This window comes from Aspergillus piperis, assembly GCF_003184755.1.
Source record: "Aspergillus piperis CBS 112811 unplaced genomic scaffold BO85scaffold_5, whole genome shotgun sequence".
Classification (NCBI taxonomy): Eukaryota; Fungi; Ascomycota; class Eurotiomycetes; order Eurotiales; family Aspergillaceae; genus Aspergillus; species Aspergillus piperis.
This window is the reverse complement of record NW_020291595.1, coordinates 1581415-1606115: the sequence shown is the minus strand read 5'-3', so window position 1 is coordinate 1606115 and position 24701 is coordinate 1581415. Positions and strand designations below refer to the sequence as shown.

General features: G+C 51.1%; 12 protein-coding genes and 1 pseudogene across 13 annotated transcripts; 10 read left to right on the top strand and 3 right to left on the bottom strand.

The window, feature by feature from the left end:
* Positions 1-1148: 1148 nt before the first annotated feature.
* On the bottom strand, positions 1149-1921 carry BO85DRAFT_255604 (uncharacterized protein). The gene is made up of 3 exons (XM_025654973.1): positions 1890-1921; positions 1268-1717; positions 1149-1214 (listed from the first exon to the last, which is right to left on the bottom strand). Exon 2 carries the CDS (start codon positions 1598-1600, stop codon positions 1274-1276), a length of 327 nt encoding a protein of 108 aa, XP_025517895.1. The 5' UTR covers positions 1601-1717; positions 1890-1921; the 3' UTR covers positions 1149-1214; positions 1268-1273.
* Positions 1922-2544: 623 nt separating this feature from the next.
* BO85DRAFT_255022 (uncharacterized protein) lies at positions 2545-3453 on the top strand. Its single transcript, XM_025654968.1, has one exon. The coding sequence runs from the start codon at positions 2871-2873 to the stop codon at positions 3342-3344; it is 474 nt and encodes a 157-aa protein (XP_025517894.1). The 5' UTR covers positions 2545-2870; the 3' UTR covers positions 3345-3453.
* Positions 3454-4287, top strand: BO85DRAFT_255159 (uncharacterized protein). Its single transcript, XM_025654969.1, has one exon. The coding sequence runs from the start codon at positions 3562-3564 to the stop codon at positions 4039-4041; it is 480 nt and encodes a 159-aa protein (XP_025517893.1). The 5' UTR covers positions 3454-3561; the 3' UTR covers positions 4042-4287.
* On the top strand, positions 4288-7170 carry BO85DRAFT_255160 (protein phosphatase regulator GAC1). Its single transcript, XM_025654970.1, has 2 exons — positions 4288-4388; positions 4542-7170. The coding sequence occupies exon 2, from the start codon at positions 4687-4689 to the stop codon at positions 6802-6804; it is 2118 nt and encodes a 705-aa protein (XP_025517892.1). The 5' UTR covers positions 4288-4388; positions 4542-4686; the 3' UTR covers positions 6805-7170.
* A 696-nt stretch (positions 7171-7866) lies between these two features.
* On the top strand, positions 7867-9079 carry BO85DRAFT_447832 (histone H4). Its single transcript, XM_025659794.1, has 2 exons — positions 7867-8215; positions 8460-9079. The coding sequence occupies exons 1-2, from the start codon at positions 8206-8208 to the stop codon at positions 8759-8761; spliced, it is 312 nt and encodes a 103-aa protein (XP_025517891.1). The 5' UTR covers positions 7867-8205; the 3' UTR covers positions 8762-9079.
* Positions 9080-9487: 408 nt separating this feature from the next.
* BO85DRAFT_394003 (putative mitochondrial carrier protein) lies at positions 9488-11327 on the top strand. Its single transcript, XM_025656905.1, has 2 exons — positions 9488-9661; positions 9756-11327. Exons 1-2 carry the CDS (start codon positions 9626-9628, stop codon positions 11094-11096), a joined length of 1377 nt encoding a protein of 458 aa, XP_025517890.1. The 5' UTR covers positions 9488-9625; the 3' UTR covers positions 11097-11327.
* Positions 11328-11351: 24 nt separating this feature from the next.
* Positions 11352-14543, top strand: BO85DRAFT_447830 (SH3 domain protein). Its single transcript, XM_025659793.1, has 2 exons — positions 11352-11459; positions 11717-14543. Exons 1-2 carry the CDS (start codon positions 11397-11399, stop codon positions 14486-14488), a joined length of 2835 nt encoding a protein of 944 aa, XP_025517889.1. The 5' UTR covers positions 11352-11396; the 3' UTR covers positions 14489-14543.
* A 403-nt stretch (positions 14544-14946) lies between these two features.
* Positions 14947-17049, bottom strand: BO85DRAFT_447828 (Annexin). The gene is made up of 2 exons (XM_025659792.1): positions 16595-17049; positions 14947-16530 (listed from the first exon to the last, which is right to left on the bottom strand). The coding sequence occupies exons 1-2, from the start codon at positions 16611-16613 to the stop codon at positions 15218-15220; spliced, it is 1332 nt and encodes a 443-aa protein (XP_025517888.1). The 5' UTR covers positions 16614-17049; the 3' UTR covers positions 14947-15217.
* BO85DRAFT_t100 lies at positions 16907-16972 on the top strand (annotated as a pseudogene). Its single transcript has one exon. The product of its transcript is annotated as a tRNA-OTHER (tRNA).
* Positions 17050-17278: 229 nt separating the features above from the next.
* On the top strand, positions 17279-18722 carry BO85DRAFT_417640 (U2-type spliceosomal complex subunit CWC24). Its single transcript, XM_025657780.1, has 2 exons — positions 17279-18087; positions 18181-18722. The coding sequence occupies exons 1-2, from the start codon at positions 17498-17500 to the stop codon at positions 18608-18610; spliced, it is 1020 nt and encodes a 339-aa protein (XP_025517887.1). The 5' UTR covers positions 17279-17497; the 3' UTR covers positions 18611-18722.
* Positions 18723-19782: 1060 nt separating this feature from the next.
* On the top strand, positions 19783-20585 carry BO85DRAFT_476559 (uncharacterized protein). The gene is made up of 2 exons (XM_025662788.1): positions 19783-20358; positions 20418-20585. The coding sequence occupies exons 1-2, from the start codon at positions 19891-19893 to the stop codon at positions 20430-20432; spliced, it is 483 nt and encodes a 160-aa protein (XP_025517886.1). The 5' UTR covers positions 19783-19890; the 3' UTR covers positions 20433-20585.
* On the bottom strand, positions 20567-22370 carry BO85DRAFT_511074 (FAD-dependent oxidoreductase; the record flags this gene model as incomplete). The annotated part of the gene is made up of 5 exons (XM_025664571.1): positions 20567-20979; positions 21043-21392; positions 21475-21538; positions 21603-22165; positions 22221-22370. The coding sequence occupies 5 exons, from the start codon at positions 22368-22370 to the stop codon at positions 20670-20672; spliced, it is 1437 nt and encodes a 478-aa protein (XP_025517885.1). The 3' UTR covers positions 20567-20669.
* Positions 22371-22584: 214 nt separating this feature from the next.
* Positions 22585-24656, top strand: BO85DRAFT_393990 (uncharacterized protein). The gene is made up of 6 exons (XM_025656904.1): positions 22585-22725; positions 22780-22851; positions 22910-23323; positions 23377-23601; positions 23649-23926; positions 23983-24656. Exons 1-6 carry the CDS (start codon positions 22631-22633, stop codon positions 24585-24587), a joined length of 1689 nt encoding a protein of 562 aa, XP_025517884.1. The 5' UTR covers positions 22585-22630; the 3' UTR covers positions 24588-24656.
* The last annotated feature ends 45 nt before the right edge of the window (positions 24657-24701 follow it).

Sequence of the window (24701 nt, the reverse complement as noted above, 5' to 3'; positions counted from 1 at the left end):
AGCCATGATAAGACCCAGATGGAAAGTGAGACAAGCGCTCGCTCGATGCTGGTCGTGCGAGCAGGGAGGAGGAGAAGGAGGAGCCCATAGGCCCGTGGCATCGAAGCGTCGCGGATTTCTACTAGATGAGACCTAGTAGTATCTAGACCAGAGGCTACCGCAGGCATAAGTCTCCGCGATGGGGGCGAGAACAGCAGCTTCAGAGCCAGTCATCGTCCGAATAGCCCTCTGTCAACGAATGCACCCTGAATTTAGCCACCGAATTATTCTCCCCCCTCGATGAAGAGATGAAAGGGGGGAGGGGGGGGGGAGAGAAAGAGTGTGTCCAAGCATCGGACCGGGGTGGTTCTCTCCGACATAGGCCGTTACACAAGCGATGCAACACTCATCTGAAGATTCGATTAGAAACCGAAATTGCTCAATATCAAAGGGGGAGTGCATTATCAACTCCCGATGTCTATGCAAGCCCGTTGCGCCAGGGCTGGGGATGATAAGGATACCTGCTGCTGTTTCTCCTCCCCTACATACAAACCCCAAATCCATACAGAATTTTCCTAAGTCAGTTGGGAAATGGGTGGTGGAGGATAATAATGTTAAACGTCCATGCGCAGCGGCAGCCAAGAAATGCGACGTCGACCAGGTCACTAAAACTCCCGATGCTAGAAGCCAAGAGTTGCTGCGCACAGCCAACTTCCTTTCGAATTTTACTTCTCCGGAGAGGTCCATCAATTCCGTGTGCAGGATAGCGCGGACACTCGGTTGGCCAGATCAAGGCAGCGCTGCAGCATAAGTCTTTTAAATTCTCCCGTGGTCCGTGCAGACCTCCAGCATGACGACTGACCTGACAACACGATTCGATGGGAATGGGTAAGGAAGCGAAAAGGAAGGGGAGGGAGAGAAAAAAAAGTATCAAGTGCTCTCTCTCTCACACACTCTCACTCTCACTCAGGGAAAAGTATCTTTCTGATGTCATACTGGCAAGGTGCCTTGGAAATGGGTCGTTGGAGTAGCGCTAAGCGACCGGGCAGCTATCCATTCATATCCACTTCCCAACCCCGTCTCCGTATATTAGTATAGTCTAGTCTGGTACTAGTAGTAATCTGCCTCCGGTGTGGGTACCGCAAATACTAGCCGCTTCGGCCCTAGCCCCCGCGTCCCTCCAGAAAAGTAACAAAGACGGCGCCAATCTTCCATCAGCATATCATAAAAGATGACTTGTAGCAATTGTTAGCTTGGAAGTCGACCAATGTGGCTGGAAATTGGTCACTTTTCATCATATATCTGAGCATGGCAATGCATACATCTTACAAAGATGCATTTTTTTGGGAGGACCCGCTCCGGTGAAAGGAAGAAGAAAAAAAAAGCAAAGAAACAGGAGACAGTCTAGAATGTCTAGAATGTCCAACCTCCAAAGTCTGAAAGGCGGAGAAGATGGTGATCGACCAACCCTCGTGCGAAGACCACAAGTGTGTCTCAAGAAAAGCAAGCAAAACATGGGATGTTGCAGGACAAGACAAGACAAGACAAGAGAGAAGAGATGTGAGTGAGTGTGTGTGTCTGAACGTGCGCGCACTGACAAAGCAAAGGGACAGGTCTGCATCCGCAACCCACCCTCTTCCCCCCTGGCGTTACGCTCTACTAATGTGCGTCCTATGTAGGTTGCGCATCAGTCAATAAACCCACTGGAATCTCAGGCGAGGTTATTATTATAATCGTACTAAATCAAACCCACTAGTCAACCAACGTAGGTTAATATATCCTCAGATTACTTTATGTCAGACATATTCAGTGGAGTTGGGTTGGTTTAGTAAATAGACCAGACCGATCGCAACCACCCACAGATATGACTAGCTGACAGAACTTGACTTCAGTACTAGCTGGATACTCACTAGCCTCCCCAACATTTCCGCCTCTAGACCGTCCAGGCCTCCTTAGTGAAAAACCACTTCCGGCCCCGTTGGTTGGGCGGTGGCAAATTTAGACTGGCGCTACGGAAGGGCCTGAAAGACTGGAAACATCCCGTAAGGTAGAAGAAATGGAGGGAAGGAAAAAAAAAACCCCCCAGAGATGTTGGATGAAGAAAAGAGGAAGAAGAGTGGGTGAGAGGGAGAAAAGAAAGCTGGGGGTGGGGACCATGGTTGCCATACGTAAAACCGCACGGTCGGACGTACCTAGACTCACTACTACTGACTAGTGGTCTACTTTTACTGCTGAACATGTTCGGTCGGGGACGGCTTCAGGACCAAACTTGGCTTATCGGTGAGATAACTACTTCCATGGAACAGATCAAGTCAACTAATCATCTCCTGATAAGAAAACAGATTCTCCGGAAAGGATCACCAGCGGCTACTTACGTAGTAGAGATGGGGTCTGTCTCAAGTTTGTAGATAGTATGAGGGAATGGCAGAGTGGAAAGGGAAAAAAAGTAATGAAAAAATAAAATTAAAATAAATGGTATCATAAAGGAGGTGATGGATTTGTATGGCGACATCAAGGGAAAAGACCGAAAGGATGCACGTATGCCTTGATCCTGGGCATTCCTAGTGAGCACGTACATCATACTAAAGTAGCACATACATCGTTACACACATACCGACAGAGACAAAGTGGACTGGAATACTCCGGACATGCAGCCTTGAAGATCACCTGGCCTCCACCTTGAGCCACATGTACTGTGGACTGATTAGGTGCTTTTCCATCATTCTATTCCATCTATAGCATGGGTCTGTGTCTTATCTATGTGGACACTATACAAAACAATCCATGGTTGTTCTACTACGATGGTAGCATTCATTGATATTGATTGTCCTCTTTTTTTTCTCTCCTCCATGAGGCCCAAGGAGAGAATATGATAGGAAGATAAGCAGCCAATGATGCCATCCGGGTCCAAGGTACCGGACGGACAAGAATGCGATCGGGGAGGCGAAAAAGCCGGGCAGGGTTTCAATTTTTCAACTCTGTCAATCAGACAACCACCACCCTCCATGATGGAACCAATTTACTCCCAGACAGTTCGACATACGACACTTTCTACAGGCAGGACCGAGATATCGCTTTACCAAGGACCCACCGGGCCGGAACGCACTGACTGGCCGGCGAGGGATCGTCTCCAGTCCCAGACCGTTCGATCGCCTATTTTAAGTTGGTTAGTAGCGTCCCAGCACCCGTATTTACCGCTAATACCACCTCCGCCCGCCGCCATCATCATCCTCTCATTGCCCTCCGTCCTGTTCCGGGTACGGCGGCAACGCGGCAGGGAATCTTCTTCTTCTGCTTGTCTTTTTATTTTTCCTTTCCAACGGTCGTCATCACGAAACATTCCCCCCTTTCCCATCCCTCCCTAACTGAAGCATGAAAGACAAGAGAAATACAAGAGGGAGGTCAATCTCTGATAACAAAATAAATAAGATTAGAATACAGAATTAAATAAACAAATAGGAAAAAAAAAAAAAGGAAATAAATGAAGGTGAACAGACCTCTTGCTCTTCACTAAACAGGTATTATTCATTTCACCTTCAGGGGAAAAGCAAGTAGAAAGTGACGGAGAGGGGAAATCCGAGCATGTTTCTTTGCCCCTCCCTGGCTGAAGGTTACCAACTTTACCAGGACGTACCGAATTTTCCTTGCCTTCGATCCCTCTTGACGTCCGAGCTCCCTTATCAATATCATTCCAGAGAGGTTCTTTTTCCTTTGGGATTATTTTTATTTTTCTTTTCCAACTTCCATGCTTATTTCTGTTTTGGATTTTTCTTTCTCTTCTTTTTTCCCTTTTTCAAATTAATTAATTTTTCTTTCTTTCTTTCCCCGTCAAGTGCGGCTTACCCTAATATTTTGCTCTCTTCTCCACCTCCGTCACCTTCTCATATACTCCATTACCCATCCATCCATCGCCCGTTTCTCTTTCGATTCACCACGAACTTCTTTGTATCTAATTCCTCTTCACTGTGCTGGAAACTACTCCCTGCTCGGCTGTTCGACACACTGCCCAGCTTCTTATTTGTCTTCTCTGTTCCTCCCTATTCTTTTCTTTCATGTTTGTAGTTTTTTCCACGTTCAGTTCATACTAGATGTCGAGTCCGCAAGGTGAGTGTATTCGTCGAGTCGACCTCGTGCTTTTCTTTCGTGAATCCTTCTTATCGCATGGCTACTATTCTTCCCTCAACTGCCTCCAATGCAAATCACAGCGATGATTTGTGTGTTTGGGATCTTGATCGTTGCTCTCATCTGTGCCACTGCCCGGGATCTCTTGTCTCGTAACACCCTGTTGGCTGCATCCGCCCTCCGCCGCCGGCTTTGCCTCCAACGCTCCTTCTGATACCCTGGAACACCCTGACCCCCCAGTCACACCACTTTCCTCTTCTTCTTTTACCGACCGTCTGGCATGATTTGTAACATCGGCCCTCCATCTTCCCTTTTCTTGATATGATCGCCCATGTGGAGGCAATGCTGCTGCTGCTGCTGCTGCTGCTCATCATCCTCGCCACTGTTTGATATCGCTTCCAGGCGCCGCCTCCACACTCTGGCTAACGTGGGGAAACTAGAATATATCAACAGACGCCGTTTCTCAGGACCAGAAGCCTTCTGTTCATAAAGACCTTTCCTGAAACGAGCTTCACCACCCTGTCGATCTTACTTTCCACCTCATTGCCCACTCTTGTGTCTGCTTACACAAGCACTCCCGGCCGGATGCCATACACTGCGCCGTTGAAGACGTCGCCTTCTGCGCAGCACATTGAACACTCTGAACTCACTCCACAATCCTGTCCTAGCTCTCCCACCGCTGTCGTCTCTCACCATCAACGCCAGCATCTGCCTCGCTCGTATTCTTCCACCTCATATGTGCGAAGGCACCGACGAAGCCCTTCAAGTAGCAAGGTCTTTGTCTTTCCAGAGCCTGAAGCTCATATCAAAGTGGATCATGTCAACGACCCTCATGCCAGTATTCGAACGTCGCCGCCTCCCATAAGTGATGCTGTCATCCCTCCTGGGGCCCTGATCTCACCTCCTGAATCTGCCAACAATTCAAGTGATGAAGAGGTGTCATACCCATCCCAGGACGGGCTCCAGCTGAAGAAATTGGAGGCTGCTGTGAGGTCCATTGAGCAGAGACGAGTGTCCTCGCCGGAGAGACAGCTGTCGGAGGTGCAGTCCTCATCGAGCATGGCAGCCATTGCTGGTGGCCCTGTTCAACCTCCACGCCCGCCCCTCTCCAGAGAGGCCCGCAAGATATCCCACTCTCGATCGGTTACAGAAACCTCAATTGACCGTAGACAGGAGGAGGCTTTGACTAGCTCTCCAGAAGAAAGTGACAGAGATGACGAGCCCCCGGTCAGGCACCCTATGGTCCGCAAGAAGTCTGGGGAACTGGTGAGACCAGCTCTTCGCCCACCTTCGGCTCGGCGGCGCCCATCTAGCATGCCGGGGACTCCAACTTACGCAAAGGCGGTTCACTTCGACGCTCAGCTGGAACATATCCGTCATTTCCTGCAATTGGATAAGCCTCAAGCCGTAAGTGCAGACACATCGCCAGTGGAAGACTATGACGCAGCAGAGGAGTTTCCGTTCAAGAAGGGTCATCGGGACATGCCCGCTTTTGAATGGGAGCTTGGTCTGTCGAACTTTCCTAAAGACAGCCCTTCTCGGGCTAAGCAACGCGTTCGATTGGAACGCCTGCACTTGTCTTCGGATAAAAACACCATGATCGGCGTCGTTGGGGTTGCCAACCTGGCTTTCCACAAGCACGTTGCTGCTCGGTTTACTCTCGATCATTGGAAGACTGTTTCTGAAGTCTCAGCCGAGTACAATGATGACCCCCGACGGAAGCCTACTCAGGATGGCTATGACAGGTTTGCTTTCAGCATCCGGCTGGATGACCAAGCAAACTTGGAGAGGAAAACCATGTTTGTGTGCATTCGCTACAATGTCGCTGGAGAGGAGTACTGGGACAACAACAACTCACAAAATTACCAAGTCAACTTTCGCAGGGTACAAAAAGAAATGCCCCAGGCCCGTGCTCCTCCCTCCGCACGTCCTCGTACGAATTTGCCTAGGAGCAGGAGCTTTGCTGGATCCAACAGTCGCCCTCACTCAATGCCGCCTTCATTTGATGCCTTGTCTGAGATGGACAAGTACATCTCGTTCGGCAACCCACCAACGAATGGCAAGAAGGAACATTTGGGTGATGATGATCCGCATGATGTTGAAATGGTGGCTCCGATACGTCGCGATAAGCAGAACCATCAGGTCTTTGGAAATCGTTACGACTTCGAAGCCTCCTTGTCGGCAGCCATGCGGACCAAACCTACTCACGATCGCACGACATTGACAGCTCGAGCAAAATCGAAACTCCCATCGCATGGTAGTCACGGCCATTCGTCGGAACGGAAAGCAAGCCACAAGGAGGAGAACGCGCCTTTGCCTAGCAGAGGTAGCCAGCAACCAGGGTCCTCAGACCACCATAAACCCTCTACCATCGTTTCTGGCAAGCCGCATCGCGAGTCGTCGGTGTATAAAGAGTTGGTTGATAAATACTGCTTCTTCGGATCCGGATCGATGAATTATCCAAGTGGTGCAGTTGGTCCCGTCACGGGAAGTCCGGATTACGAAATCCGGACGGGGTCTAGTAGCAGTTCCAGCTCGGTGTCTCCCTGCTCATCTCCTCCCATGGATGGGGTTTATGGTGGTGATTCTCGACACTCCCCTGCCGCTCCGTCGTCACCGAACCATATCGGATATCCATATCTTCAGCCTATGCAAAACAGTTTCATGAAGGATACGCAGACACCTGCTATCATCCAAGGATGAACGAAGATGCATAAGCGCTTTAGACCCCGCCGCCTACGAGATCACAACGCGAACGACCTTTGCTTTCTACATGTCTCTGTGTCCCTCCGTCGATGGAAGACACGAAAATTTTTCTTTTCCCTCTTTCTCTTTTTACCCCAGTGGGGATAAGCTTTCTTCTGAAGGCTATCAAGCATGACTTGAAACTCTTAAACGACAGTGCAGTTGTCAACCCGACCTGCTCACCTGGTGTCCATGAAGCCGCCTCGTTCCCATCTTCGACTCGACTTTTCTTGATGCGCCCGCCTAAGTATCTACGAGGATCCTTTGCGATGTATTATAAACCGCGGGATCTGACGTTATGCTGGGAGGTGCATTGTTTCCTACCTATACAACACAGGGGGGCTTTTTCCAATACACTGGGGCGCGGCTACGATTTTGCTACAGTAACGATTACGATTTGATGTCTTGTATCTTTCCTTTGCAGTTATTTTTGTCAGTTATTTGCCGGGGCTACCTTTACTGAGTGGATGGGATGCATGGTAGGTTCCTGCGCAGCATTTCCAGGGAAGCGAGGAGGCGAAGCAAGGAAAAGTGTTCGCATTGAAGTGGTCTAACGCATTTGCATCATTGTTTTTCGTCATCTACTTCCGTTAATGATGAGCTTCTGTATGGTGTTCGGAGTATGAGTTATTCTGTTTTCTGTACCTTATGTTTTAATTCTTCTCTACGCTCATGATTTCTCCATTATTGCTAAGGGTGGGTGGTGCATTGGTTCACATTTTTATCCGAATATCCGAATTGCTGTGCTCCAGGGAGGGTCCGTGAAGGGCATGTAGCTGCTATCCAGATTATGCAATGGTACACAATACAACTGATTAGATTGCGAGAGATGCAAGTTTGCCACCGATGTAGAGAGTAAAATCCATCTATGTTGTACAGCGTATATGGTGAGGAAGTGACAACCGGCCGCCAAGTCTCACGTGACGGACCCGCCGCCTTACGGCCTGAGCCGCGCGGGCAGCAGCAGAAGTTGGTCCCCAGCGGGAACAGCGCCAACCCGCAACCCGCAAAATCACCACCTCGAAAGCGGTCGTTCATAACGCCCTTTTTCACCCTCGCGGCCCGCCAATCAGGCTTCTCCATTGCTTTTGACCCTTCCAGATCACCCTCTGGGGCTTAGTCATTCACTCCCAAGGGGCAAAGCAGCGAGATCACGCTCTCGCTTGCCGCCCGCACCGCGAAATCTATATAAACCGGTGGCTCCTCCTTCTCCGCCACCTTCTTTCGCTCTCTCTCGACTCTTTTCTTCCTCTCAGCGACCGGCCCGCAACGCGTCACGCCAAACCATCCATCACCCACCACCTTCCATCAATTTTCCATCTCATACTTCTTCCAATCAATTAATCTCATCTCAGCATTATGACTGGACGTAAGTATTTTATCTTCTTTCCTTGCTTCAGCTATTAGTTCCTCGTCGTTCCCTACTCTCGGGTTGGGATGGTGGTGATGATCTTGGATGATCTTGATGATGCACCCCTGGTAACACGTGACCGCGTACCTGTCACGCCCACGCGTCGTGTCCAAGATTTCATCTGATCTTCACTCCACCTCACATACCTAACTTCCTTAATCAAACAAAGCATCACTCAACATGTACTAATGTTCTCTCACAGGCGGAAAAGGAGGCAAGGGTCTCGGCAAGGGTGGCGCCAAGCGTCACCGTAAGATCTTGCGTGACAACATCCAGGGTATCACTAAGCCCGCTATCCGCCGTCTTGCTCGCCGTGGTGGTGTCAAGCGTATCTCCGCCATGATCTACGAAGAGACCCGTGGTGTCCTCAAGTCCTTCCTCGAGTCTGTCATCCGTGATGCCGTCACCTACACTGAGCACGCCAAGCGCAAGACCGTCACCTCCCTCGACGTTGTCTACGCCCTCAAGCGCCAGGGCCGCACCCTGTACGGTTTCGGTGGTTAGATTATCTTCAACCAATCGGAAGGGATTACTGCTCTGGTGTTTGTCGTCTCTCTGGTTGTGAACCTTCGACTGGATTGTGGACTAGACCGGCAGGATCCGCCGTACATTCTGTTTCTGATTTCTGGGGGCTATTTCTTTTGACTCGTTACGGTATTGGGGTTTGGGATAACTGGGGTTCTTTTTTCTACAATTGGAATGGATTATGTCCACGGGTTTGATACTCTTACAACTTGCTTATTTTTTGTTAATGGGATCGGATGGATGGATGGATTCGAAATCATTGTATCTAGACGGCCCTTCGAGGCTTGATGGACGAAATATCACGTGAATGATCGTTGATACTTGATTTTTGCTGTTTGCTTTTCCAGCCGTAATATGTATATATAGCACAGCCATCGTAAGAGGAAATCGTCCCCCTACTCAAATTGTTCTGGAATCTGTAGGAAGAAAATCATCCGATCACATGCACCCCCGCACAGGCCAGCTCCCACATGACGTAAGGGCCTAAAAGCATTCGGTAGCACAGTAAAAGAGAACTTACCTCGGTCGGCACAAGCACCCATCACATCATATCATATATCACTGTACCTGCCTGCCTACTACCTACTAGTTAGTATTTGGGTGATGTGCAAGACTGGGTGGTCTGATGCGCACACGACATGCATCTTCTCACTAGCCATCCTGCGTTGATTGTCCTATCCAGTCAGTCACTTGATTAAATAACCGTCAATCTGCACATTCCTCGTAGATCATCCTCTCTCTCTCTCTCTCTCTCTCTCTCTCTCTCCCCCTCATTTCTCGTCTATCCTCTCTGAAACACAGTCACTATCTACTTGGAGATTCCTTGGGCCGAGTGGAATCAATATGTCGGAGTACAAGGTGGAGTATGATTCGGAGCTGGTAAGGTCATTGAATGATGTCATGAATGATTCTTCTATTCTTCAGGGGGATGGACGGGATATTAAGAATGCTAACGAAAATATTGATATGAAAGGATTCCTTCCAGCTCTACCACCGCTACGAAGAACCCCAACCGAACCTCGACTGGAAGCGCGCCGCTCTCAGCGGGCCCGCACTTCCAGCGCTGGGCAATGCCGTCGCAGGAGCAGTCGGCTCCGCGCTCTCGAACGTCGCGACGTATCCGTTGAGTTTGATCGTTGCGCGATTGCAGACGCAGAAGGTGAGAAGGGGTACGGAGTCGGAGAAATCAGTGTCGGCCGACGAATACACCAGCGTCCTCGATGCAGCACGCAAAATCTACGCCGAGGAAGGAATCGCCAGTTTCTACACGGGTCTAGCGCAGGATACGATTAAGTCCGTTGCGGATTCGTTTCTCTTCTTCCTTGCATACGAGTTCTTTCGTCAGCGGAGGATACGCGCTCGGTTTGGGACTACGCGCCGCAGCAAACATACGGTTTTACCGGTGCTGGATGAGTTAGCGGTGGGTGTTTTGGCGGGGGCGTTTGCCAAGCTGTTTACGACGCCGTTGGCAAATATTGTGGCGAGGAAGCAGACGGCTAAGGATGTTGGTGGTGGGAGTACGAGGGAGATTGCGGCGCGGATTAGGGCTGAGAAGGGGATACGGGGGTTCTGGTCGGGGTATTCGGCTTCGTTGATACTCACGCTGAATCCGTCGATTACTTTCTTTCTGAATGCTGTGTTAAAGTATGCGTTGTTGCCGAGGAGTCAGCGACAGAAGAGACCGTCTGCTGTGGCGACGTTCTTCTTGGCGGCCGTTAGCAAGTCGATTGCTTCGTCGGTGACGTATCCATTCTCGATGGCGAAGACGCGGGCGCAGGTTGCGGGGAGTCGAATTACGGTGGGAGCTGATGGGGAACAGAAGAAGGAGGATGAAGGGGTGTCGTTGATGCCGGCGATTGTTAGTAATGTGGCTGCAATTGCGCGCACTGAGGGTGTTGCTGCGCTTTATGCTGGACTACCTGGGGAGGTGCTCAAGGGGTTCTTTTCACATGGGTTTACGATGCTCGCGAAGGATGCGGTGTATTCGACTATTGTGAAGAGTTATTATCTGCTGCTCATTGCGCTTCGGAGGTATCCGACCCCGGAGGAACTACTTCAAAGGGCTCGCGAACAGGCGGAGGAATTTGCTGATGCTGCTCGTGAGGGTGCTCGTGATTTGGCCGAGAGGACCCGGAGTGGCACGGAAGAAGCCCTGAGTCACCAGGCCGGGGGTGTGACGGTGGATATGACTTCCAGTGATTTAGCGGATTCGAACGAAACGGCGGAGATGGTGGGAGATTATGTCGAGGATGATGGTAGTGCGAAGAGTCTGTATCATTGGTTTTGGGAGAAGGAGGGATATGGCAAGGACTGAGTGAAGTAGCAGAGTAGTCGTGTATCTTGTTATATTATTTAGCGATAACTTAACTTAGTGTTGTAGAATGTTAACTAGTATGGGTAATGAATGAACTTGGTCTCTTCAGTGGATCCGAGCCGCGATCGACCCGCGGGACGCCCGATCGATTGATTCGCTCTCCAACCACCGCCTGTTTACTCGCCCTGTCAATTACCTTTTACTCCTACTTACTCTTCTCTTCATCTCTTTCTCTTCCTTTCCTCCCTTTATGACATCCAACAAATCTATCCAACATCTCTTCTCCAACCAGCATACCCCATGTCGACCGACCCCCATCCCGGTCCCGGTCTAGGGGACCTGGAGAAAGAACTCACCTGCTCGGTAAGTAAATCCATCCATCATCCATCCAGAAAAGTAGTGTGGGGGAGGGAGAAGATGTGCGGAATGCGGTCTGCGACTCCCCCGCCCACGAAATATCTCACCGTCCCTTGCTTCGCCTTGATCGACTAGCGAAATAACTGGCCGGAAATTATTCCCAGTAGATGCTAGACAGACCAGAAGCAGCAAGACACATCCTCGGATTGTTTCTGTGCAGTTTATTAAAGTTCACCGGCTAACTCTCCCCCCTCCGACCCCAGATCTGCACGGATCTGCTCTACCAGCCTCTCACCCTCCTCGACTGCCTGCACACCTTCTGCGGCTCCTGTCTCAAAGAATGGTTCTCTGCACAAGCCTCCCGCGCCCGGTCGTCATCTTCCGTCCGCTTCACTTGTCCGTCCTGTCGCGCGGTGGTCCGTGAAACCCGCCCTAATGCCACCGTTACTACGTTACTGGATATGGTCCTGGCGGCGAGTCCCGACCGGGATAAGTCGGCGGAGGAGAAGGAGGAGATTGCGCAGAGATACAAACATGGTGATTCGGTGTTCCCTGTTTTGTCGTCGCCGGATCGGAGGGGTGATGTGTCGGATGATGAGGATCGGAGGCTGTTGGAGGAGGTAAGGGAATTGAGTTTGCAGGAAAGTCGGGTCCGGGCGAGAAATGCTAGTGCTACTACTGGTCACCGGTCGAGGCAGTCGTCGCGGACTCGTCGCACGGAATCGAGTGCTGAGGTGGATGGGGCGCGACAACGACGACGTGAAGAGGAGCGTGCTGCGCGGCGACGGCAGGGGGAGACTGCTGCGGAGCGCAATAGACGCATAGAGCATCAGTCTAGTTTGCGATCGTTGTTGAGTTTGTCGGATACGGAGACGATACAGGATCAGATTCTACGGCAGATTCTGGAGGAGGGGCTGTTGGATGATATCGACTTCGATAATCTGGGTCCGGCGCAGGAAGAGGAGCTTAGTGAGCGCATCGCTGATGCGTATCGTCGGAGGCATAGATTGCGCTCTCGCTCGCAGCAACGGTTGGAGGCGCGGGAGACGAATCAGACGTCGTCACGGGCTCGGGCTCGCTCGCATTCTACGCAGAGACCACAGGAAAGTTCTACTACGCCAAATGAGACTAGCCGGAATCCTCCTGTGTCGAGACCGCATCTACTAGATCCCCTCGTGGCACGAAATGGGAACCCGGGTCATCAGAGGCGGTTGTCGGATCAGGGAAGCAGCCGTCGGCGAACGTCACCGGTGCCTGCGAATCCTGCTTCTTCGTCGGAGGTCACGCTGAGGCCTGCAGCGCGATCGTCTAGTGACGTGGTTACCGACCGTCCCCGGAATTCGCAGGCTGTCCGAGTCAGAACGGATTCGTCGCCGCGCTCTCGACGTGCCACGGCATCTGAGCAGAGCACACCGAATATCTGGGTGGAAGGAGCTAGGGAACGTGCCATCCGACGAGCTCCTGGTAGATTATCCATCGATTCACCACGGGTGGTTGCAGCTCCTGAGCAGAACACACACACCGGCTCCTGGCCAGCGAGTCCGGGGATGGTTGTGCCCGCGAGCAGTTCCTTGGTAGCAGAGGTGGGAGGGACAGGCAGATCAGAGGCGCGATCTCGACCATCTTCATCTCGGTCCAATGCGCCTCGCTCTGCTATCATGTTCAGCGAACCGTCTATTTCATGCGACCGTTGTGGCAAGGAGAAGCTACAATATGATTTACACAAGAAATGTCCCAAATGCAATGGTGGCGAATACCACCTGTGCTTGAGATGCTATCGCACCGGCGAAGGGTGTCTCGAATGGGCAGGCTTCGCCAAATCCGCAGAAGCGGACTTTGAACGTATTATCGCTTCTTCAAGTGGCCATCCCTCGCCACTTCGCAGCAGCTCCCAGCAGCACATCCTACAGTCGTGCAAGTACCGTCGGGCACCAGACATAGCCTACCGTCCCGACCGAGACGGCCGAGTTATGACCACCGACGACCCAGCCCAAAGACTTACAACCGGCTTTTTCTGCGATAGCTGCCAATCCCCAGCGAACGACTGCTACTGGAAGTGCGACCAATGCAACGAAGGCGACTGGGGCTTCTGCAACCGCTGCGTGAACCAAGGACGATGCTGCACCCATGCCCTCCTTCCCATCTGCCGCATACCACCCGACAGCAACTCAACTCCAACCGCAACCGCAACTGACAACACGCCCTCCCCATCATTTGAAACCTACAAGATCCTCTCCATTGCAACAAATTGCGACATCTGCACGCACCCCATCCCCGACTCCACCCCGCGCTTCCACTGCCTCCAATGCAACAACGGCGACTACGACATCTGCACCAACTGCTACCTCCGTCTCGTGGCCATCGGCAAAATCCGTAAAGAGAACGGCCACAACGGCTGGCGCCGCTGCCTGAAAGGCCACCGCATGGCGGTGATCGGCTTCGAAGACCACGAAGAAGGCCAACGCCGCGTCATCCTCCGCGATCTCGTAGGCGGCCGTGCCCTCAACGACGACCACCTCATCCAGCCCTCCTCTCTAACCGCCTCTCCAATTACCACCAACTCCACTTCCAACTCCACCATCGCCTCCCCCGAAGTCGGCTCCGGCGACTGGAGCTGGAAAGAGGGCTCTGAGCGCCGCAAAAAGGCCTCTCGGATCAGACCTTGGACTATCGGTGATCGTGATCGTGACCGCTCCTCAGAACCAAGCACACCCACCATCCCCACCTCTTCCCCATTCACTATATCCAGCCCAGCTATATCCTCACAAATCTCATCCCCCACCACCACTACCAACAATACGATGAACACGACCGGCACCCGCCGCTACCCACCCGACGGCGGCGTCGGCTTAGTCGTCCATGCCCTGTGGTCATGGTACCCCGAAGACGGAGTCAAAGACGAACTGATGTTCCCGCGCGGAGCGGAAATCACCGAAGCAGAGAATATCAATGATGATTGGTATTGGGGGTGTTATGCGGGATTGACGGGGTTGTTTCCGGGGGCGCATGTGTTTGTTGCGGGGGAGGTGGTTTAATCGATTGAGATGATTATGATGGTGGCAGTTCCGGTTTCGTTTATGCTGTTGATTGATTTTTGTCTTTTTTTTTTTTTTTTTTTTTTTTTTTTTTTTTTTTTTTTTTTTTTTTTTTTTTTTTTTTTTTTTTTTTCTTTCTCTTTTGCTGCGTGATTTGTTACGGGGTTCACTGACTGATGATGATGATATGTTTTCATGACTTATGTTTTGTATGTAGTATATGTTGTTGTTGTTACTCTACTTATGATCAATGAATGAATGAATGAACGAATAGGTCAATGCTTGAGGATTGGTTTCTGAGCTAGTAAATGTGCTTTTATGTATGCTCTGAGTAGATGCATTGGCTTGGATGTATGTATCTATCTGTTTTATCTGGGAGGTTTGTGTTTGGCATATTACTCATTTTCTTCCATCTTTCCTGTTTGAATTCTTGAATACAGATTTAATATGAGGATTGATGATAGGGTAGATTCACAGATTGGAAACAATCTTGATGGTCTCATTGATCGAAAGAACTAGCTAGATAGGATTAACCCGCGTTGATGATAATCATCGCAATTCTTCAGTCAACTAAATAAAGGCAATGAAAAATAGCCATCCAGCCCAGTCTATCATCGCCCATAAGGATAATGCAGAAACAGACCCAGCCGCACCATACCATACCCTGCCCAGTCGTAAGTCATGGCTGTTTTCGTCGAGTAAGCATTAAGAAAGCGATAGCAAGTACGGCTACTGCAATAAAGCAACCATCAATCGCTGGTAATCACCGCTGGTCTCCCCCCTGACCCGCTCGATAAGGTCTTTCTGGAACCGATGGCGATATGCCCGTTTCACCTGGTCCAGATGCCCAGGTGCCCAGTGCAGGCGGACCACTCTTGTCACCAATTTCTCGTCCTTGGTTCCCATTCCCTTCATGCAGTCTTCGAGCTGCTCAGCGTCGTGCATGGCCGGATCCAATGCAGCCCCGAGCATATGCAGCAGTGCATCCTTCATGTGCCCGGAAAACTCTTTCTCGATATGCTTGGTCAACTGAATGTTGTAACGGGTATAGAATGCATGATTGAGGGCACGGAGCTCGTTATCCGAGGCCCTGGCTATGATACCACATACTTCATCAACGTTGTTGACCATGCGCGCCGCCGTTGCTTGGTGAAGGGACTTGGCTTCGGCTTCGATGAGTTGCGGGTCTAATGGGGCGGATTCCTCGTGTCGAGTGGCGCGAAGTACCAGGGTAAACAAGTTCCGGGTTTTGAATGACAAGTCACCTTCAACGTCCTTTTCGAGAGCGCGGTGGTATGTCTGGTGATAAGCGGCCTTTATGGCGTTCATATCAGCATTAGACCGTGATAGAAGGATGTCGTTGAGAAGCCATTCCTTCGTCCCAATGCCTTCGACAGCTTCCCTGGCGCAGGCCACATCGTACTGCAACGGGCCATCAATGATAGCGAGGAGACCCCGACGAAAGTAGCCGCTTGTCTCGCCTTTGACATCCTTGTAGAGATCTCGACGGACGTGGTGTGTGTAGGTGGATCGTACGGCGGCCATTTGGAGAGGGTCTAGCTTGGCGAGGACCTGAATCAGGGTCTTCTCGTCTGTCCCGAAGCCTTTCATTGCGCGACGGAGCTGATCGGCTTGGGGTCGGAAGTCCCCGTTTGCTTGCTGACCTCGAACGTAGCCCAATGATGGCACGGACGCAAGCGGGGGATAAGATTGAGGGTGTGGCGGCAAGGGAGGTGCCGCACCGAACGATCCATGAGGCATGCCTAGTGGAGGCCCATGAGGAGCGCCCTGTGGAGGAGGCAAGCCTTGCGAATATCCTTGTGGACCCCCGTGGTACATCTCTGGTCGACCTGGAGGAGCACCTTGTGGAGTATGAGGATATGGAGGCTGATTAGGATGTGGAGCGCCGTAGGGAGGGTAGCCAGGCTGGTTCGGATAAGGCGGAGAAGCCATGTGGTGCTGGTTTTGAGGAGGAAATGGTGATGGGTTCTGTTGTTGACCGTAGCCCTGCGGCGGGCCAGTGAATTGAGGATACGGAGGGCCTGTGATGAAGCGCTTGATCAGCATGATGCAGGAACGCGGGGACAATTGTGGGGCATCACATACGGTTCTGATGGGGATACATGATGGTATAGGAATAGAGGAGAATCTATCTGTTATTAAGAAGGAAGAAGAAGCTTCAGGGAGAGAAGAGGGCCAGGGTATTTATTCCGCGAACAGAGGCGGAGCGAAGTCATGATGAGCACCGCCTCTTGAAGATCCCCAGTTTGGAAGGAACCGTGGGATCGGAAGAGTTTAGCAGGATCCACCAAGTCATCTCAAGCAGGCAGGGACTACCCTGGTTTGATATGGGCTACTCATACTGGACTGAGTGCTATGGTCGGGCAGGCGGCAGTAACATCGATTTCCCTTGGTTGTGCTCGATTGGTCCAGTGGTTAAGGCTACAACCCACGGGATCCTCGGTTCGATCCCGCGATCGAGCAAAACCTTTTAATATGGCTGCCGTTTTGGTCCTTATACTTTTTCTCATTCTGCTTGACTGTCATTGAGAACAGGGTCATGATGATCGCAGTCAATTAGGCAACTGTCATAAGCATTCCCTCGGAGAAACTTGCTGTCATCTGCAATTCCAATCAACCGGCGTTCGTCAAGTTTATGCTGGAAACACCACCAGTTCGGTGGCACCTGCCGTGGCGCAGCACAAGGCTGACGCATCTGCGCCATGACGCTGCACACAAACTCTGCTGAAGGCGCTCACCAGGCAAACCCTGTATTAGCGGGATTTGGTCATCGGTGTACATCCATATTGTAGAAGTTAACTTACTTAGGAAGTTTCGCGCGTCTTCGATGATGACATCAGCAGATCTATAATCACGTGAGGAATAACTCTATCTTATCATCACATGATCAGGGCGCATCAACGTTTATCGCGTCCTTGATGTCCTTGGTCATTTCTCGTCTCGCATCAACTCACAGATCCCCGTCGCAGACCCGTCGCTCATATCGCAATGGCTGAGACAGCAAACGAGACAGCCGCAGCTGCGGCTGCAGACCCTCAACCCCCGGTTGTCACTTTCAAAAAGCGTGGCGCAAAGGCCAGTCAGAACATCCGCAAAAGACCTGCACCGCCTCCCGTATCGCAAGACGACGATTCTTCCGACTTTTCCTCCTCTGAAGATGAATCGGGTCACAGGATAAAGCGCAGAAAGAACAAGGGTGCTGGGATAGTTTCTGCTTCATCCGCCACAACCAAGCCTGTCGATCGGGAACCTGCGACCACCGCCACCGGTGATGGCAAAGTCCAGCTCGCGGATACAAACGACGCCACAAAGCATGTCGACTGGTTCGACGAGGATTCTAAGGATGCGCGTTCGTCTAAAACTCAAGCTACTTCGAGTGAGCCGCAGATGCCGGATGGCACATATAAGGGACTGGCGAACCAGACATCATTCATCAAGAAGAATCCGAATGCGCCCAACAGATCATTTGGACCGATCAAGGCGGCGACGAATATCCGTACCATAACGGTGACAGATTATTCTCCAGATGTGTGCAAGGATTACAAGCAGACTGGGTTCTGTGGTTTCGGTGATAATTGGTAAGTGTCTTCCTTTACCCTCGACAGACATATTTGCCACCTGATAGGGGGTACCCTCTCTTCTTGAAACATACGCTAACAATTCTTGTATAGTAAATTCCTCCACGATCGAAGCGACTACAAACAAGGATGGGAACTTGATCGAGAGTGGGAGACCGTCACCAAGGGCAAACAATTGAAGGGAACCGTGGTCGCGAGTGCCGACCGGACAACGACGGAGAACAAGGACGATGATGAAGAAGCTATGCTGGAAGACATTCCATTTGCTTGTTTCATCTGCAAAGGACCATACAGGGAGCCTATTGTCACGAAATGTGGCCACTACTTCTGCGAGCAGTGTGCTTTGCAACGGTACAGGAAGGATCCAAGCTGTGCAGCCTGTGGATCCGCCACGAATGGATTATTCAGTACGGCTAAGAGATTGAAGAAGCTGCTAGAAAGGAAGAGGGAACTTGCGGCGAAGAGGAGACAGGAGGCTATTGAAGCCGGTGAAGAAGTGAGCGACGAAGAAGACGAGGAATAAGATGCATGTACATAGATATCAATTGTTCCGGATCTAAGGAATGTTAGCAGGACGCTCTGAGAGCTCCTTATCACTGACAGACACCTCATATTTCCGAATTAGTGCTCTTGTGGACATTATGCTCGGCGTTGAGACTCGTTAGATTGTAGCTTAACACTCGGAGTTTAATGCACGGGTAGTCTTGGTAGACCCGTTCACAGGGGTTGCTCCTCCCCCTTAACCAGTACCGTGAACTCCTGCCAAACTTCACTAGAGAAATCCGATAAACACAATGCCTCGTGTTTGAGGCGAAGCCAAACGGATAAAACTATACCCGGAAGCTTTCAAACTCCTACTTCTCGGTACCATTGATATATGTTCAGCCCAGCAATGTGGCTATCTTTGTGGGTTGACACCTGCATGTATGCGGAACAGATAAGCAACACGTCAGCGAGCTGTCTCCCCAAACGATGATGTGGCTTAGCCTCTAGCATGTCTTCTCGAACAACAGTAGAATAAACTGATTATGTACTTCAACCTTCCCAAGGCTGAGGCGATAGTGGGGGGCCATACGTATGCTTTGATCCACTCCGAGGCGCTAATTGTGCCCTAAACGCTCTTATGGGGAACGTCGACCGATCCCGACCTGTGGCCACTTCTTGCTTCGGAAATCGGAATGATATCAGGCATGAGTAATTGAGAGTTAATCTCGAATGATGTGGACTGAAAGATGTATTCTAAATCATGGCCATTTGTCCAATTTAGTGATCAACATCATCCACAGTTCAAATGAGCAGGCCCTTCCACAGCGCGGCTTGTCAGGAACCAACGTACCAAAAATATGGAGACTGCAAACCCTAAACCTGGTATTAGACGCCCCCCCTTCGTCTCAATAATATTCCCCAGTCTAACCCATGGATTCGACTTGTTTGACAGCCCCTGATAGGCAACATTGTTTATATTTCTTTCCCCCTAATAATTCGAGTTATGGGGACACAATGTTAAACGCGGAGGAGAACGGAAGAGTTGGTTGAATGTAGAACCGCCGTCTCATACCCATAGTACTCTTTAGTTAGCAACCCAGCCACATAAGAGCCCCATACACACTCCAACGATATCATCCATGCTGTAATTACCACGGAGAATTCACCGTCCCACATCTGCTTAAAGAAAGGCGTTGCCTAGTGTGGCCCCTCTCCCCACTCCGCCGCCCAAGCCTCAAGCAACGTGGTTATTTAAGACCTTAACAACCTTCTCCATCCTTAGACAGCATTCACATCCATCCTCACAACCTGTTCACAATGGGACTTTTCTCACACCATCACCATCATAATCCCCCTCCTCCTCCCGGTCCCCAGGGGCCCCCTCCAGGCCCCGGGCCCTGGGACCGTCCTGGTGGCCCACCACCACCACCTGGCCCTCCCGGCCCTCACGGCCCTCCTCATGATCCCAGAGACCCCTGGGCCCGTCCTCCTCCTCCCGGCCCTCCTGGCCCTCATGGTCCTCCTCCTGATCAAAGAGACCCCTGGGGTCGTCCCGCTGGTCCTCCCGGCCCTCCTCCTCCTCCGGGACCGAGAGATCCCTGGGACCGTCCTGGCGGCCCTCCTGGCCCTCCTCCCCCGCCAGGCCCTCCTCCCCCTCCTCCGGGTCCTAGGGATCCCTGGGATCGCCCTGGTGGCCCTCATGGTGGCCCCCCTCCTCCTGGCCCCCCGGGGCCTTGGGACCGTCCTGGTCCTCCTGGTCCTCCTCCCCCTCCGGGACCCCCTGAGGTATGTTAGATATGGCACATGCCGATTTTTTCTTGCTCTTATGCTAACGATGTGGGTAGTACCGCCGGTGGTAGACTATCAAAGGTGTCGGTTTGCTAGGAAGTGATAGCTTTTTTTTCTACCTGTATATATGATGTTGTGTTTTGGTTGAGAGTTGTATATGATTCCCATTTGCATTTATTCTATATTCGTCGTTAGCATGGTTCTTGCACAACATCAAAATCCAGTTAATGCATTTTTAATTATTAGGTAGCATATACTACGTATAAACACAAGACTATAGACAGCAAGTCAAACACATTGGTAATGATCTACTCCCACTCCCCATCCAACTCAATCTCCTCTCCCCTCTCCTGCATCTCCAACATCTCATCGATAGTCCAGTCTCGGTACACATGACCGCGGGGTATATTTGTATCCTGGAACGGCGTGCCCCGCTGCAAATGATCCAGTACCTTGTTGTAGTTCTCCTCGGCATATGTCTCCGGCTCATGACCCCAGATCCACTCCGCTGTTAGATACTGGAGCCCCTTTGGTGTGAAGTTGTCTTTCTTGGGCTTTTCGGAGTAGCTTTTGAGATTGATGAGGCCTAGCTTTTGGAGACAGGAGACCCGGATGAAGCTGGTGGATTAGATTAATTGTCAGTAAGAAATCGTTCACTGAGAGGGGTAGCAATGGTTATACCGTAGCCGATTATGGATCCTCAACGCCCACGGAACCTGCTCTGTTCCTCCTGCCATTCGTAAGCATGTAGCTAGCGAGACTGCATCTTCAATTCCCTGTGTTGCGCCGTTGCCTGACGCTGGGATGTATGTGTGTGCGGCGTCTCCAATCTGTACGATACGGCCTGCTGGCGATACCCAGGTGGGTTGGGGATCTCTCCACATAACGCGGAAGTGAAGGAGTCTGTCTTTGGGCGTGAGACGGATCAGCCGATCTGCTACTTCTGGCCAGTCCGGGATAGTTGAGGTTATTTTGAGGACGTCTTCGGGGTCGGATTGGTGGGACCAGGATTCGGTGGCGCTTTCGTAGTCCTAAAATTATTTGCGATGTTAGATCAAAGGGCAGGGATACTATATTGGTGTGTTGTTAGGGCAAAATGTCTGGTTGACTCACTTTGTGCGATAAAGTCCAGGACATAGTATCGGATGTCCTGATGACGAGGAAATGGTAGTGCTCGCTTTTTTCCATTAGTATGTATTATTCATGACGGAGATAGATAACTTGTGGAGGTATAGTCATACCCAGCCCAGAATTCAATCGGTCCTTCTTTTTCACCTACGACCGGAAATCGCTCTCGAACCATCGGATCATTCATGGCTATCTCGACCGGAAAGGCTGTCCGATAAAGAGCTTGTCCGGTTGGTCGTGCCCGAATCTCCTGCCCCAGTGTCACTTTGGTCGAATGACTTCTCAACCCATCGGCAGCAATGACGACGTCTGCTTCTAGCCGTTCGCTATTTGCCAGTATTATACCTGCACGCCCAGTATGACTTATCTCGAAATATTCCACCGCTCTGCAGCCATATTCGACGCTGATACCGATGACGTAGAGCTGCCTGAGAAGCATGTCGTGAAGTTGGGGTCTCCAATGGCGGGTGATTTGCCCTGGTACCTTTTTGGAACCCTTGTCCTTCCTGTATTCAACATGATTCGGCTCTGTTACACGATCACCGCTCAAAGTGTAGAAAGCAAGATGAGGTACGAATGCAATCTTTTCGTTCTCTTCGGCTAGTTTGGGCCAATGTTTGAATGCGCGTGTTGCACTGGGGCCGATTGTGAACGAGTCACCTGGTAGGTTTGTTAGCTGCGATGTGTTCAATTGTGTCGATCAGAACGATGGCTGGCCTGCCTGTAGTGACTTCTTCGGGAGATCGTTCGACGATACGAACGTCGTGTCCATTGCGCCAACATTCGAGAGCAGCCATTAGTCCTGCGACCCCGGCTCCGACTATCAGAACTGATATGCCGGTTTCTGGGTAGCGCTGGGTGCAATCGTCTGTCACGGTCATTATGTTGTTGGAATGGAGTCTTCGAGAATGTTAGATATGTTCTTCTTGGTTATCGAAAAAGGAAAGGGCGTCCAATCTTCATTTATACCTTGACACATTGCAGGTAAAGTTTATTGTATCTGACATCTATACAATCGGTGCTAAAGAATGCCGACACGGACGCGGGATGCCGCTTATGCCGACCGGCACCACCACCATCTCACTCCCTGCACATCTCCAACTCACAACCATGCCTCCATTCTGTCCCGTTCCCGACCGACATGTCCACTCCTGACGCTCGACATCTTAAGGCCTGCAGACCCTGTTCCAAAGCCAAGGTCCGCTGCGACCCCGGTCCGACCGATGCTTGCCAAAGGTAGAGACGGACGAGGCCACCCGACCAAAGGATAAGCACTAACGACGGAGCCAGATGTCATCGTCTGGGGAAAGAATGTACCAGGCAGGCTTCGAAGCCGCACACGGGAAAGCGGCGTAATGTGTCGTATGTGTTTGCGCGTGCGCTTGAAATGATACTAATGGCTACTGACTAGTCCGTACAGTAGTGACGTCGGTCGACTAGAGAAGAAGCTCGATAATGTGACTTCACTGCTCACAGCCTCGCAACGGTACATAGAAAGCATCGGTGGCAGCAATGCTAGTCCATTTTCTGCCACAGACCATTCTCTGGTCATTCCTCCTGTACTGGATGAGGATGTGGAAAAAATGCTTGCAGACTTCAATGAGCGTATCACAAAGTTCCTTCCGTTTGTGGTACGCTCGCCTCGTATAGGTCTTGACGACTTACGCACCATCAAGCCATTCCTAAACTTGGTTATTCCGGCGGTTGTTTGCCAAGATGGATCTGCACAGGTGGCTCATTCAATCAAAGCCAGAGATTACTGGATGGAGCATATGCTAGCTAACGGGGAGCATAGCTTGGATCTACTTCAAGGATTCCTCGCGTACCTTGGCTGGTGAGAGCACCTACATGCAGCGTCTGATATCTAACCCTCTCACACATTATCAGGACACAGACCATGGTGCCTGCGCCGCGTGCGACGATGATCAACAACTATCTCCATATTCTGGAGGCGCAGGTGATTAACCTCGACTTTCATCGGGAAAATAAGTTGTGTACTCCGGGCACGGTATTCTCCTACCTCCGGGTCTTTAAATATGACGAACGCATGCGCAATTCCCGCACCTTAGAGGAGCTGAGAGCTTACCTTGGATGCTACTATGTGGTCAATATGTGAGCCACGGCATCAAGACAGCCTCATTCAACGCTAACAGTAACAGGTTATCACTTTGCCTGGGAGAAAAGGAACCCATGGAATACACAACATACACAGACGACTGCTGCCGCAGAATTCAAGAAGCAGCCGAATGTGAAACCGACCCGTACCTCCTGCAGCTAGTCCGCATAGCCCACATGGGCGAGAAAATATATCGCGCCGTCCAGTACCACGAAAAGGACACCCCTACAGGCCTAGCACCCAAAGCTATGGCAATACGCTGGTTACAGAAGGAAATCCAGCAACTCAAGGGTTCATATTCAGGCGAATTCACTCAATCTTGTACGTCCCCCCAACTAACCTAACCCAACCCCCCTCGGACCTAACAAACACCACAGTAATCCTCAACATGCACTACCACACCCTTGAGATGCTCCTATACCGCATAGCCCTAGAGCGCGACTTCGAAGACACAACCTTCAACAACTACCCTATCACCCAAATCGACATTCTCTGCGCTTGCCTCAACGCCGCACGATCCCTATTCGACACCCTCCTCTCCATCCCACCCATCCTCTACCTCCAACTCCCATACACCTGCTGGACGCAAGTCGGCCACGGCCTCGCCATCCTGTCTCGACTACTCGTCCACAACGACCCCACAGGCTGCTGGGACCGAGAGTGGGCCCGGCAGACAATAAGCTTCGAAGACACAGTCGACATGTTCTCTCTGAAAGTCGATGAAACTGTTGCGCAGGCGACGGCTGAGAATCTCTATGTTCCGCCTATTTTCACGCATATTAAAGCCAGGACGGTCATGTGGAAGGAGGCGCATCAGGCGCGCTGCGCTACTATGGATAAGTGGAGGTGGAATCAGGAGCAGGTCCAGATGGCGGCGTCGTCTACAAGTGGGCCGGGGACTGTTGTGGATGGAGTGGTGCCTGATGTTAGTATGGAGGATTTGTTGGCTATGGGGCCGATTTGGAATCTGTTCAGTTTGTAGTTTGGGTAGATTGGTGTTCCCTCGTGTTAATGCCTATTACATTATTACTTGTTCGCTCTGTGTGAGCCATATGCGTGCTTGTGAGACTGCATAGGCTGGGCTATATAACACGGT

Excerpts from the sequence above, each read along its gene's own strand:
- BO85DRAFT_255604 (XM_025654973.1), bottom strand. The coding sequence starts at position 1,600 with ATGCAGACCTGTCCCTTTGCTTTGTCAGTGCGCGCACGTTCAGACACA.
- BO85DRAFT_255022 (XM_025654968.1), top strand. The coding sequence starts at position 2,871 with ATGATGCCATCCGGGTCCAAGGTACCGGACGGACAAGAATGCGATCGG.
- BO85DRAFT_255159 (XM_025654969.1), top strand. The coding sequence starts at position 3,562 with ATGTTTCTTTGCCCCTCCCTGGCTGAAGGTTACCAACTTTACCAGGAC.
- BO85DRAFT_255160 (XM_025654970.1), top strand. The coding sequence starts at position 4,687 with ATGCCATACACTGCGCCGTTGAAGACGTCGCCTTCTGCGCAGCACATT.
- BO85DRAFT_394003 (XM_025656905.1), top strand. The coding sequence starts at position 9,626 with ATGTCGGAGTACAAGGTGGAGTATGATTCGGAGCTG. Across the intron at positions 9,662-9,755 it reads TGGAGTATGATTCGGAGCTG|GATTCCTTCCAGCTCTACCA; the intron begins GTAAGGTCATTG and ends TTGATATGAAAG.
- BO85DRAFT_447830 (XM_025659793.1), top strand. The coding sequence starts at position 11,397 with ATGTCGACCGACCCCCATCCCGGTCCCGGTCTAGGGGACCTGGAGAAA. Across the intron at positions 11,460-11,716 it reads AGAAAGAACTCACCTGCTCG|ATCTGCACGGATCTGCTCTA; the intron begins GTAAGTAAATCC and ends CTCCGACCCCAG.
- BO85DRAFT_417640 (XM_025657780.1), top strand. The coding sequence starts at position 17,498 with ATGGCTGAGACAGCAAACGAGACAGCCGCAGCTGCGGCTGCAGACCCT. Across the intron at positions 18,088-18,180 it reads TGTGGTTTCGGTGATAATTG|TAAATTCCTCCACGATCGAA; the intron begins GTAAGTGTCTTC and ends ATTCTTGTATAG.
- BO85DRAFT_476559 (XM_025662788.1), top strand. The coding sequence starts at position 19,891 with ATGGGACTTTTCTCACACCATCACCATCATAATCCCCCTCCTCCTCCC.
- BO85DRAFT_393990 (XM_025656904.1), top strand. The coding sequence starts at position 22,631 with ATGTCCACTCCTGACGCTCGACATCTTAAGGCCTGCAGACCCTGTTCC. Across the intron at positions 22,852-22,909 it reads GGAAAGCGGCGTAATGTGTC|TAGTGACGTCGGTCGACTAG; the intron begins GTATGTGTTTGC and ends TAGTCCGTACAG. Across the intron at positions 23,324-23,376 it reads TTCCTCGCGTACCTTGGCTG|GACACAGACCATGGTGCCTG; the intron begins GTGAGAGCACCT and ends ACACATTATCAG.